This window comes from Salvelinus fontinalis, unplaced genomic scaffold (assembly GCF_029448725.1).
Source record: "Salvelinus fontinalis isolate EN_2023a unplaced genomic scaffold, ASM2944872v1 scaffold_0393, whole genome shotgun sequence".
NCBI lineage: Eukaryota > Metazoa > Chordata > Actinopteri > Salmoniformes > Salmonidae > Salvelinus > Salvelinus fontinalis.
In genome coordinates this window covers 168,187-181,275 of record NW_026600602.1, presented here as the reverse complement: position 1 = coordinate 181,275, position 13,089 = coordinate 168,187, and the positions used below count along the sequence as shown (strand labels likewise).

General features: G+C 41.3%; 1 protein-coding gene across 1 annotated transcript in view; it reads right to left on the bottom strand.

Moving 5' to 3' along the window:
• Positions 1–2,891: 2,891 nt before the first annotated feature.
• Positions 2,892–13,089, bottom strand: part of LOC129845858 (zinc finger protein ZFP2-like) — a 29,506-nt gene continuing 19,308 nt past the window's right edge. Inside the window, exon 2 of the mRNA XM_055913784.1 lies at positions 2,892–11,568. Coding sequence (XP_055769759.1) covers positions 10,373–11,568 — 1,196 coding nt within the window. The 3' untranslated portion in view covers positions 2,892–10,372. The remainder of the gene's footprint in view (positions 11,569–13,089) is intronic.

Sequence of the window (13,089 nt, the reverse complement as noted above, 5' to 3'; positions counted from 1 at the left end):
AAACCTAGTTTTTAAAAAAAGAGGTGAGCGAAACATGCAAAGTGTAGTTTATATAAAAGTCTAGTAAGCTCTGAGTGTGTATTCCTGTGTGAGCGGGGCATCTTGGTGGTGTAGACAGGGCCGAGTCAGTGGAGGATGATCTGAGAGTCAGTCGACTCTCACACTCTCTCTCTTGATTCATTTCTGAGAAGATCTGAAAAGATCATTTGTACACATTTGTATGCTAATAGATTTCAGTTTGTATTGACTGCTATGTAGGTTAAATGTATACTTCAAATGCAGCTGTCCTACAACATATCTGTACCTTCTTCTTGATCCCAATTGCATTGTGTCCATGTTCTGTCCTATAAGAATTTCAAAGGAAGAGAAAATGTGTCAAGCAATTAGGTATATATATTAAAAAAATATTGAAAGATAAATGGCATTGACATACAATGTAATGTAAAATAGAAGAACATATTGGAAAAAGCACTAGCCAATACAGTACTGCCATACAGTAACAGTACTGCCATACAGGCCTAATATCACATTTCAAGATATCTTTGTACACAAATTGTTCAATATTTTATCATTATACAAAAGAGGTAGTCTAGACACTGTATTAATACCATTATGCATTTGAATCCCATCTACAGCTACCATCTAAGATATTAATTTCCCTCCACAAGGGGGCGTACATGTAAAGTTTCCAAAATGGGATAGTATTGTCCATGTAACGTTTCCAAAATGGGATAGTATTGTCCATGTAACGTTTCCAAAATGGGATAGTATTGTACATGTAACGTTTCCAAAATGGGATAGTATTGTACATGTAACGTTTCCAAAATGGGATAGTATTGTCCATGTAACGTTTCCAAAATGGGATAGTATTGTCCATGTAACGTTTCCAAAATGGGATAGTATTGTCCATGTAACGTTTCCAAAATGAGATAGTATTGTACATGTAACGTTATGCCCCCTTGTGAGTTAATAGTATTGCATGCTGTAGCAGGCTATATAAAGAGGAAGACCTCCATTGACGATTCAGTTCGTTGTAACATCTCGTCTGGACAGGTCACCGTCCTTAGGTAGTTAGTTAGTTAACGTTAGCTAGTTCATTATCACAAAAGTGAGAACTGCTCTAGATTGGAAACTTACGTTAATGAGTGTAAAGCCATGTTGACTTCATGGAAACGATATACAATATAGGGGAAAGAATATAGTTGAGGGAAATAATCCAAACCTAGTTGTGCCTAGTTAGAACATAACGTTAGCTAGCTAGATAATGGTGCTGTACTGTAGCTCATACAACGCCGACGGTCAAACCCGGCTTTCTAATATTTACGGTAATTAACTACAGTAACGTTATGGAAGATATTCACAGAAAACCATCATTGTCTTCGTTATTCATTATTAGTATGTTATATTATTATATAAATTATTTCGAGACATATTCAGAGCCAAACATCAACCCAACTTAACCTTTTTAACTGTTGTCGCATCCAAACGTGTCACCATCGTTTTCAGTTGTAATTGCGAAGTTCCCGGAAGAAGTCCAGCAACAACGGAGGTTCCTCGATGAACCCACCTTCTAACAAGTTCTTTGAAGAACCTTTTGGGGCTGTTTTTCATTGACCAAGAACCCTACGGTTCTTAGGGGATCTGAGAACAACTCCAGTTGAACCCTTCATTTTTAGAGTTGTAGTCGGCTCTATTTACGCTCAGATTCAAAACATGATGATTAGCATCAACGATAGAGTCAGCTGCTGCTGCTCCAATACAGTATGAGGTGAGACGTTGAACTGATGTTGAACAGGGCAGACAGCTGCTCCAATACAGTATGAGGTGAGACGGTGAACTGACGTTGACCTGGGCAGTCAGCTGCTGCTGCTCCAATACAGTATGAGATGAGACGGTGAACTGATGTTGACCTGGGCAGTCAGCTGCTGCTGCTCCAATACAGTATGAGGTGAGACGGTGAACTGATGTTGAACCGGACAGTCAGCTGCTCCAATACAGTATGAGGTGAGACGGTGAACTGATGTTGAACCGGGCAGTCAGCTGCTGCTGCTCCAATACAGTATGAGGTGAGACGGTGAACTGATGTTGAACTGGACAGTCAGCTGCTGCTGCTCCAATACAGTATGAGGTGAGACGGTGAACTGATGTTGAACAGGGCAGTCAGCTGCTGCTGCTCCAATACAGTATGAGGTGAGACGGTGAACTGATGTTGAACTGGGTAGTCAGCTGCTGCTGCTCCAATACAGTATGAGGTGAGACGGTGAACTGATGTTGAACTGGGTAGTCAGCTGCTGCTGCTCCAATACAGTATGAGGTGAGACGGTGAACTGATGTTGAACTGGACAGTCAGCTGCTGCTGCTCCAATACAGTATGAGGTGAGACGGTGAACTGATGTTGAACTGGACAGTCAGCTGCTGCTGCTCCAATACAGTATGAACACACTATGAGTGTAAAAAACGTTATTATTGCACACTGTGGTGGAAATTCTAACTAATAAAAAGAGACTTTGACATTTCTTCAAACAATCAACCTTTATTTGGTAAGAATTAGTAGAATTAGTAGAAATCCTAGTTATTCTAGTCTTCTAGTGAGGTGTCAAAACAACAGGAAATCACTCTAGACACAGTTCCTCTGAAGTAGATCACTGGTTCCCTGAATTGGGGCAAGCTCCTTTGGCCTGTCTGCCGAGAGGGTGTGTCTGGAACTAGTCTGGAGATAAATCAGATCCAGCCTGAGCTGTGTGATGTAGTAGGGAGTTGTAGTTTCTCTAGAGATAAATCAGATCCAGACTGAACTGTGTGATGTAGTAGGGAGTTGTAGTTTCTCTAGAGATAAATCAGACCCAGCCTGAACTGTGTTATGTAGTAGGGAGTTGTAGTTTCTCTAGAGATAAATCAGACCCAGCCTGAACTGTGTGATGTAGTAGGGAGTTGTAGTTTCTCTAGAGATAAATCAGATCCAGACGGAACTGTGTGATGAAGTAGAGTTGTAGTTTCCAACAGGCCAATATTCTACATAGTTTAGCACATAAAACGTAATTAACTACAAGGACCATAATCCATTGCGTGCCTACTTGTCTTGTCTGTGTTTCTTTTACACCTGTTATGTAAAAGAGACATAATAATGCACAATGGTCAATGCTATCTGGAATCCTTGGGACATCACTACCATAACCCCTACCTTAACCATTTTAAATGTCAACTTCAATGGGCTAGGGACGTTCCAAGGATGTATCTCTACCTGGAAATACATGATCTAAGTGATTGATTGTTGGTATTCAGCAGTCATAAAGCCTTATTTGCTTTAATGAACTACTAAAATAGTGATTTTGTCAGACAGCAACTTTATTGACTGACTGATCCATTCATCCTTCCATCCCTCCTCAGCCTTCCTCTCCTCTGAAGACCCAGTGAGGGTGGAGCTCAGTCAGAGAGCTGTTGAGGGACTGGTTAGGAAGAACACTTCTACAGCCAGAGAGGTGAGAGGTCACACATGGTTTAGATGGTAAATATTTATGTTCCCTTAGTGGTTCATCACGTCAGCAGAAGGGAATATGTTCCATCATCTATGTTTATTTACATTAGTGCAAATTGTCCACTGATATTGGTGCAATTTCTCACCCCATTTGGCTGTATGAAAGTTAATTTCCCCTCAGGCACACATTTGTTCTTTGATATTATGAAGGTAATTTGTGTCAAATGTACTTTTCCCCACTCATTCATCACATCTCTTTACATTGCTGATGCATATTCAGTGGCCTGACTGCATCCAGACTATGTCAAAGGCCCATCCTGGTAGATCTGAACCGAATGCAGCTTGGAGTGATCAGATGACAGAAGCCACATTTAGGTGCCAGGTGTAACTGAGGCCATAGATGCTCCATATCCATTACTTTGAGTGTTGTATATAATATGATTAAATGTGTTTCTGTGTTGCAGGGGCTGTCAATAAATGGAACGGCAAGGCCACAGAACATAAGCAGAGCTGTGGGTGACCACCTCAAGCCCCTGGTAGAGCCGGGGGTGGTGGTTACCACTCCACCACGCCTTCAGCAGGCTGGAAAAGTGGGATTGATACTGTTCTCATACTAAGACGGACCAAGACTCTGTTGATCGGTCAGTCATTTGATTAATTTGTTTTGCAATATGTTCAAATCAAGCTTTATTTATACAGCACATTTCAGACATGGATGCAACACAATGGCTTCACAGGAAAAACCTATGAAAATAAACAGAAATATTTAGTACACAAACATAAGAGGATAAAAATACAACTTAAAGACTAATGAGCATCCTAAGGAAATGCCATTGATTAAAATGTTAAAATATTCAACCAGAAATATTAGCTTGTTTTTTAGGAGGGGTTCTGAAAGACACTATGGGGGTGTCCAATGAAAGTTGACTAGTAACAACAACTGGGACCTAAAAGACACCCACCATGAGACCCACTAAATCTGCCAAAGAAGAGGCAAACAAAAGAAAAACTCACGGACAGGAAGCAAACCAAAAAGGTGGAGCAACTAAAGGTGTTGACTCTCCACATCTATCAAGACAACTGGAGCACTGGGCCAGACACTCTTAAATAGAACCTGGACCAGCTCAGGTGAAACACCTTCCCACTAACGAGATGGACAAGCCAGCACAAGTGTAACACATAGTGACTAACGCGGTGACACCAATCAGTGCGTCCTACGAGCTAATGAGCTAGACGCATAGGCGGAAATCCCAGGGGGGACGGGGGGGACACGACCCCCCCATCTTGGGAAAAATATGATTTGTCCCCCCCAATATATCACTGTAAACATAACTATGTAATTTCAATAATATTAATAATACGCAATGAAAGCACTTGTGCTGATTATAGACACTTAATAGCGCGTTTTTAAGTTTCAAAAGATTGCGACCCCCCCGCCCTTTGCCGCACAATGGTTTGATCCACTGCCAGTTCTTTAGCTGGCAAGGTAATAAAGGGTTCGTATCTACTGTCCGAAAGGGACATGTACGTAACTGACGTGAGGTTAATCCAGTCAATCCATAGCAGGTCCATAGCAATGTTATTTATTTATTTTTATGTTGGCAGGGTTCACACACTAGGGGAATTTGCAGAGCTAGCGCGCAAACTAAAGCAAACATTAACTATCAAGCTAGCTAGTACCTATTCCATTTATGTGGCGTCGTCAAAGATGGAATCTTTGCTATCGTCAGTTTATTCCAAGATCAGCATGCAGCTGTAGTGCTTCGACGTCCCTGTGATAAGGTTAGCAATAAACTGAAGTCCAAACTGAACAGAACAGAACTACACTCTCTTCTACCATTGTCTTAAATATATATAATGGTCTCGTTGCAAAAGATAAATTGTCGCTAGTGAACTTTTTTTATTTTATTTTATTTCACCTTTATTTAACCAGGTAGCAAAGATTATAGCAAACACACAGAAACGGAATTGGTGCTCGCTAGCTTTACAAATTCAGCTATTGTTGGAAGCCAGCCAATATGAAACAAACTATTTAAATTACAAAAGGTTGCAGCATGTGTTGTGTAAATATGTGTGTGTGCAGCTAGGTCAGCCAGCCAGCCAGGTAGAAAAATGGCAGAAAAAAGTAAGAAGACGGACATCAGAGTATTTGTCAGTACACCAAAACGCATAGTAAGAACTCTAGTATCCTAATATCTCAAAGACTAGTTGATAAAATGTTCATAAGAAAGAAGTGAAATGCTAATGGTAATGTTTCACAATGATGTCATTAGGCAGAGCAGGCAACAGATGGCACACAGACAGCAGAGTTGGGGACAGATATGCAGGGACAGACTGGCAGAGACAGGGAGTCTCAGGTAAGTTTGTTGAGTCTTTGTTTGGCAACATTATGAAAGGTTCTCAATTTTTTTGACTTGTAAAATAGGGACATAATTGGAAAATGCCATGGATACCCCCACTCTCAACTTAAACTGGTGACTAAACTAAGATTTGTTTACGGCAATGGTATTGCTGTTGTGATTAATTGTGTAGTTTTGGGTACCGGTAGTTAGGAGTACGGCAAACACCTTATTTATTTTCTAGGAGACCGGCTGAGTCAGTTAGGGGGGTGAAAGGGAAAGAGCCAGGAAGAGAGACTTCAGAGGACAGTGTCACAGCCACGGCAGGACCAAGTGTCACCCTTGTTGCCAGCAGCACCAGTATAGGGGACAGTGGCACAGCATTGTCCAGTTACCACAGTGATGGCACAAAACCATATCAGCCACACCCACAATTTATAGAACCGCAAACTCTTGCCAACAGAGTGTTGACGTTTCAAGAGAGATGGTTTCGCGATTTCCCCTGGCTACATTATAATCCATCAATAAAAGGAGTGTTGTGTTTTCACTGTAGCCAAGGGTTTTCAAGCCAGCCATCTTTTGGCCAAAGAGCTGATGCTGCCTTCATTAGTGCAGGATTTAGGAACTGGAGAAAAGGCATTGAAAAATTCACAGCACATCAAAATTGCCAAACCCACCGCCACTTTGTAATTGTAACAGCACACCAGCTAAATCCAATCAGTGTCCAGTTATGTCCAGCGCGTGGGGTAAACAGCTGGATGACGCAAGGCATTGCTTGATGAAAATTGTTAGTTCGGTGCGGCATGTAGTAAGACAGGGACAAGCCTTTAGAGGCCACACGGATGACAGTGGGAATTTATACCAGATTTTGAAACTTAGGGCAGAAGAGGATGATCCCATTTTACTGAAGTGGTTAACAGAGCGTACCACAATGTACACAGGCCCCAAAGCACAGAATGAAATTCTGAATGTCATGGCCAATAGTCATTCGAGGCATTGAGTTTAGGTCTCTTCCGATTGTACAATTTTCATTAATTGTTGATGGTACTCAAGATGTCTCTGGTGCTGAACAGGAGAGTGTCTGTCTGCGTTATGTTGACCATGACCATGTCCCTCACAAGGAGTTTATTGGGCTATACAGGGTGTCGGAGACAACAGGCGAGGGCATTGCGAAAGTGCCAACTGATGTGTTGTTGAGGAAACCCGCAAACATATGCTCGGTTCTTTTGTTCAGTAGTGTGTATAGCAGTGGTTCTCAACCTTTTTGGGGTACTGGAACCCCTGCATATTTTGAGGCAAGGCAGGCAAAGTTTTGAGCAGTCCTCAGGGACCTCCACCCCCTCTATATTATATGTAAACTTACTGGAAACCTTGTGGTACTGACTACATTCATTACACTTTTTTATTTCACGGACCCCTTGCAATTAGTCCATGGACCCCTGTTTGAGAACCCCTGGTGTAATTGATATTTGTTCTTTTGTTTAGTAGTTTTCAGGACACTTACAAATGATTTATTTCATGTTATTTTATTTAAAATGGCCTACTTTGTGCGACATACTTGTCCATAGCTGCTGTTTGAAGAGTTGAGACACTGACTGAGTTGAGACACTGGCTGAGTTGAGACACTGGCTGAGTTGAGACACTGGCTGAGTTGAGACACTGGCTGAGTTGAGACACTGAAGGATATTTTGTTTGATTTATTTGGGTTTTTCATTGAAGTAGTTATTTTGCTTTTAGAACTACTTATTTAAAGCTTTTTGTTCTTGCAAAGATATTGTAGACTCAGGCCAGGTGGACATATTTAATGACTATATAAATGTATCAGAAAAAGTCCAATTAAAAGGTCAATTCAATACGGAGACCAACTTTGTGATGGTTCTCAATGGAGATTCTTTTAGATGTGATCACACCATGTTCATTGTATTTATGAAAACTACACCCATACAGTGTACAGTACCATTGTCACCTACTGACCTTTCTTGATATTGCTGGTTGTAAGTACGAATACCTGCATACATACTGGACTGGTAAGGAGCACTGCTATAACTATTATTAGTAGTAGAATTATAATGATTTAAACATTTGAACAAGTTGGGAAAACCCTTCAGTTAACTACTGTACCTATCAATTATCCAGTTGTAGGAATTATGGTTCCTCAATATACATTTAACAACGTATGCTATGTGTTACAGCACTACTTTTGTTGTCCCCCTCAGGAATTGCTCTTGAGAAAATTTAATGTAATTGTCCCCTCCAAGGTTGATCTCAGATTTTCGCCCCTGGAAGCAACACTGATTGACAATAAATTGCACATACTGTTGTGCAAATGGAATAGACAAAAGGTGGAAATGATAGGCAATTAGCAAGACACCCCCAATAAAGGAGTGATTCTGAAGGTGGTGACCACAGACCACTTCTCAGTTCCTATGCTTCCTGGCTGATGTTTTGGTCACTTTTGAATGCTGGCGGTGCTCTCACTCTATTGGTAGCATGAGACGGAGTCTACAACCCACACAAGTGGCTCAGGTAGTGCAGTTCATCCAGGATGGCACATCAATGCGAGCTGGGGCAAGAAGGTTTGCTGTGTCTGTCAGCGTAGTGTCCAGAGCATGGAGGCGCTACCAGGAGACAGGCCAGTACATCAGGAGACGTGGAGGAGGCCGTAGGAGGGCAACAACCCAGCAGCAGGACCGCTAGCTCCAACTTTGAGCAGGAGGAGCACGGCCAGAGCCTTGCAAAATGACCTCCAGCAGGCCACAAATGTGCATGTCAGCATATGGTCTCACAAGGGCTCTGAGGATCTCATCTCGGTACCTAATGGCAGTCAGGCTACCTCTCAGATCAAAGGTGGGTCCATCTGCTCCGTTCCCGAAGTGTGGTTTCCCTGAGATCCCAAGTGCACGATTTACCCAGGTCGTCAGAAGCGGTCACCAAGTGAACATCCCCATCACCAAATGTGGTTGTTAATTTCTTTAATATCAAATGAGGAGAGAAACTTATCACACAAGTCAGAATTATTCTTAAACTAAACCTTTTTTCACTTTATAATAAGGGAGCAGGTCAATACAATACACACATATAAAGTTAATCAATTGAGTGCTCTACGATAATGATGGCTGGTTGACGAATCACCCCCAGATGATTCATTGAGAGGCACGAGACAAAAGTACAAAGGTCTTTTATAGCCAAGATACACCCCTTTCAATCTACATAACGAAAAACAGATGTATAGAACGGGTCACAAGGTTAAGATTTGTATGAAAGAGACTTATAATTCTCAGCAGACAGTATCTGCTGTAAAAACAGTACTCTTTGTGTAGAGACCAGGGTCATTAACTCATATTCTCACAGAAACATTAACTCATGCTCTGGAATGTGGTCTCTTTAGCTTTTATCACCCAAAAGACATTGTAAATCTCCTGTCAGTGTTTTCTCCCAGAGGCCCATCCTCAGTAGAACACACAGACACAATAGTTCTAAGAACCCTCTATTCTGTTGCATAAAACAACCATTTGATGCAATAAAAGTATTATAACATAATGTTGCAGTTTAGCTCTCAGTGTCCACTGAAAGTTGACTAGTAACAACAACTGGGACATAAAAGACACCCACCATGAGACCCACTAAATCTGCCCAAGAAGAGAAAAACTAAAGAACAACCCACACCAAACTTAAAGACAGGAAGACCCAGTCCCCAATGTCATGCTCTAGTACATTTGGGTTGGCACATCTGAGAATGAACCCTGAAATTCTAAAAGAAGGGCAACAACGTCAATATAATTATACCCGAAAATTGTCAGTTGATTACTTAAATAATTATGATGACTAAATGTTACATGAATTGGAAATATGAAATATCAAAACCAAATGTCTGTTCATATGTATTGTATGTATAATATAGAACATAAAGTAATATGTATAAATTACTGATATCGATTAGGGGGGAAATCAGGATGTACATGATGTTGAAACGAACAACTAAAAAAACACATGGAAATGGGAGATATATTTCGCCTCACTGGTTAGAGGACAACCTGCAGAAGACAGTCAGCTACATTTGGGAGTGATGCATTTAAATTTAGGGGTCACTAAACAAAGGAACACAACACATATTTGTCATCACTCATCGATATCACGTTGAAATCAATTGTGTGACAGAAGGGATATGAGGTTGCACGTCCTGTTAAAACTAACAGCTCAAAAACCACACGGAATCTGGGAGAAATGTGTACATCCCTGGTTAGAGGACAATTTGTAGAAAACAGTTGGCTACATTTAGAAGTGTTGCATTTTGATTCAAGTGGGTCACCAACGTGGTAAGTGTAACAAAAGCTCTTTTTGTGTTAGTAACTTTTTGTTAAATCACATAAATAGTACTCTTTTCATTCAGAGCCTGGATTTTTCCCAAGGCTAATATCCATATCACGCTGAAACCAATTGAATTAGGGTTCTACATTGAGAAACTCCTTAAAATACTCATACTACGATGTTAAAACATTCTACATTGTGACAATAATTCATTGATATCACAAAATAACTCCTTCATGTATGTATTTTGTCACACTGAACACAGACTGCCAGATTGACTAAAACTCTTCCCACATTGACCACAGCTATACGGTTTCTCTCCTGTGTGTGTTCTCTGGTGTAATGTCAGCTTGTCAGATGTAGTAAAACTCTTCCCACATTGATCACAGCTATAAGGTTTCTCTCCTGTGTGTGTTCTCTGGTGTAATGTCAGCTTGTCAGATGTAGTAAAACTCTTCCCACATTGATCACAGCTATAAGGTTTCTCTCCAGTGTGTGTTCTCTGGTGTGATGTCAGGTGGCCAGATCGACCAAAACTCTTCCCACATTGACCACAGCTATAAGGTTTCTCTCCTGTGTGTGTTCTCTGGTGTAGAGTCAGAACGCTAGATGTAGTAAAACTCTTCCCACATTGATCACAGCTATAAGGTTTCTCTCCAGTGTGTGTTCTCTGGTGTGATGTCAGGTGGCCAGATCGACCAAAACTCTTCCCACATTGACCACAGCTATAAGGTTTCTCTCCTGTGTGTGTTCTCTGGTGTAGAGTCAGAACGCTAGATGTAGTAAAACTCTTCCCACATTGACCACAGCTATAAGGTTTCTCTCCTGTGTGTATTCTCTGGTGTAGAGTCAGAGTGCTAGATTGACTAAAACTCTTCCCACATTGACCACAGCTATAAGGTTTCTCTCCTGTGTGTGTTCTCTGATGTACAATCCTATGGCTAGATGTTGTAAAACTCTTCCCACATTGACCACAGCTATAAGATTTCTCTCCTGTGTGTATTCTCTGGTGTGATGTCAGGCTGGTTGACTGAGTAAAACTCTTCCCACATTGAACACAGCTATAAGGTTTCTCTCCTGTGTGTGTTCTCTGGTGTAATGTCAGCTTGCCAGATGTAGTAAAACTCTTCCCACATTGATCACAGCTATAAGGTTTCTCTCCTGTGTGTATTCTCTGGTGTTGAGTCAGCTGGCCAAATGTAGTACATCTCTTCCCACATTGACCACAGCTATAAGGTTTCTCTCCTGTGTGTGTTCCCTGATGAATTTCAATGCCTGATGAGGTGAATCTCTTCCCACAGTCAGAGCAGCAGTGAGGTTTCTTCCCTGTGGATCTCTGCTGGTGTTTCTTGAGGTGTTCTGACCTGGAGAGACTCTTCTCTGCCTCGTCAGCATCATGAGGTTGTTGAGGCTCCGCAGAGGAACCACAATAGTCACGTCTCTCTCCTGTGTGAACGACAAAGTGTGACCGATGGTTAAAGGTCAACAACAGCAGAAATTCACTGTAAAAGGTGATGCCAACAGAGTAGCCATGATGTTGTACAACAATTGACGTCTGTAATAAATGTTCAAATTATTTGACAATCGTCTTAAAATGAGCAATAATAGTCATATTTTGTCTTGTTTTCACATTAGTAGTAACATCAATGATTGTAGAATTTAAATAAGTTATTCATGTTGTTGAAACTCAGCAGTGTGCCAGACGACTTTTGGTCTCCAATATAGGCCCCTTTCTGTGTTTAATAAAATTGAGGTACGAGGGCGATGGACAGATAATTTCAATGCAGAAACTCCTCCCTGCTAATGAGGACACCGATAGCCACTAGCACAGTCAGTGTAGTCAGCTCAGCTATCCCCATTGAGACCGTGTCTGTGCCTCGACCTAGGTTGGGCAAAACTAAACATGGCGGTGTTCGCCTTAGCAATCTCACTAGAATAAAGACCTCCTCCATTCCTGCCATTATTTAAAGCGATTGTGATACCTCACATCTCAAAATAGGGCTACTTAATGTTAGATCCCTCACTTCAAAGGCAGTTATAGTCAATGAACTAATCACTGATCATAATCTTGATGTGATTGGCCTGACTGAAACATGGCTTAAGCCTGATGAATTTACTGTGTTAAATGAGGCCTCACCTCCTGGTTACACTAGTGACCATATCCCCTGTGCATCCCGCAAAGGCGGAGGTGTTGCTAACATTTACGATAGCAAATTTAAATTTACAAAAAAATAAATAAATAGTTTGTCTTTTGAGCTTCTAGTCATGAAATCTATGCAGCCTACTCAATCACTTTTTATAGTTACTGTTTACAGGCCTCCTTGTCCGTATACAGCGTTCCTCACTGAGTTCCCTGAATTCCTATCGGACCTTGTAGTCATGGCAGATAATATTCTAATTTTTTGTGACTTTAATATTCACATGGAAAAGTCCACAGTCCCACTCCAAAAGGCTTTCAGAGCCATCATCGACTCAGTGGGTTTTGTCCAACATGTCTCTGGACCTAGTCACTTCCCCAGTCATACTCTGGACCTAGTTTTGTCTCATGGAATAAATGTTGTGGATCTTAATGTTTTTCCTCATAATCCTGGACTATCGGACCACCATTTTATTACGTTTGCAATCGCAACAAATAATCTGCTCAGACCCCAACCAAGGAGCATCAAAAGTCATGCTATACATTCTCAGACAACCCAAAGATTCCCCGATGCCCTTCCAGACTCCCTCTGCTTACCCAAGGACGTCAGAGGACAAAAATCAGGTAACCACCTAACTGAGGAACTCAATTTAACCTTGCACAATACTCTAGATGCAGTCGCACCCCTAAAAACAAAAAATATTTGTCATAAGAAACTAGCTCCCTGGTATACAGCAAATACCCGAGCTCTGAAGCAAGCTTCCAGACAATTGGAACGGAAATGGCGCCACAACAAACTGGAAGTCTTCCGACTAGCTTGGAAAGACAGT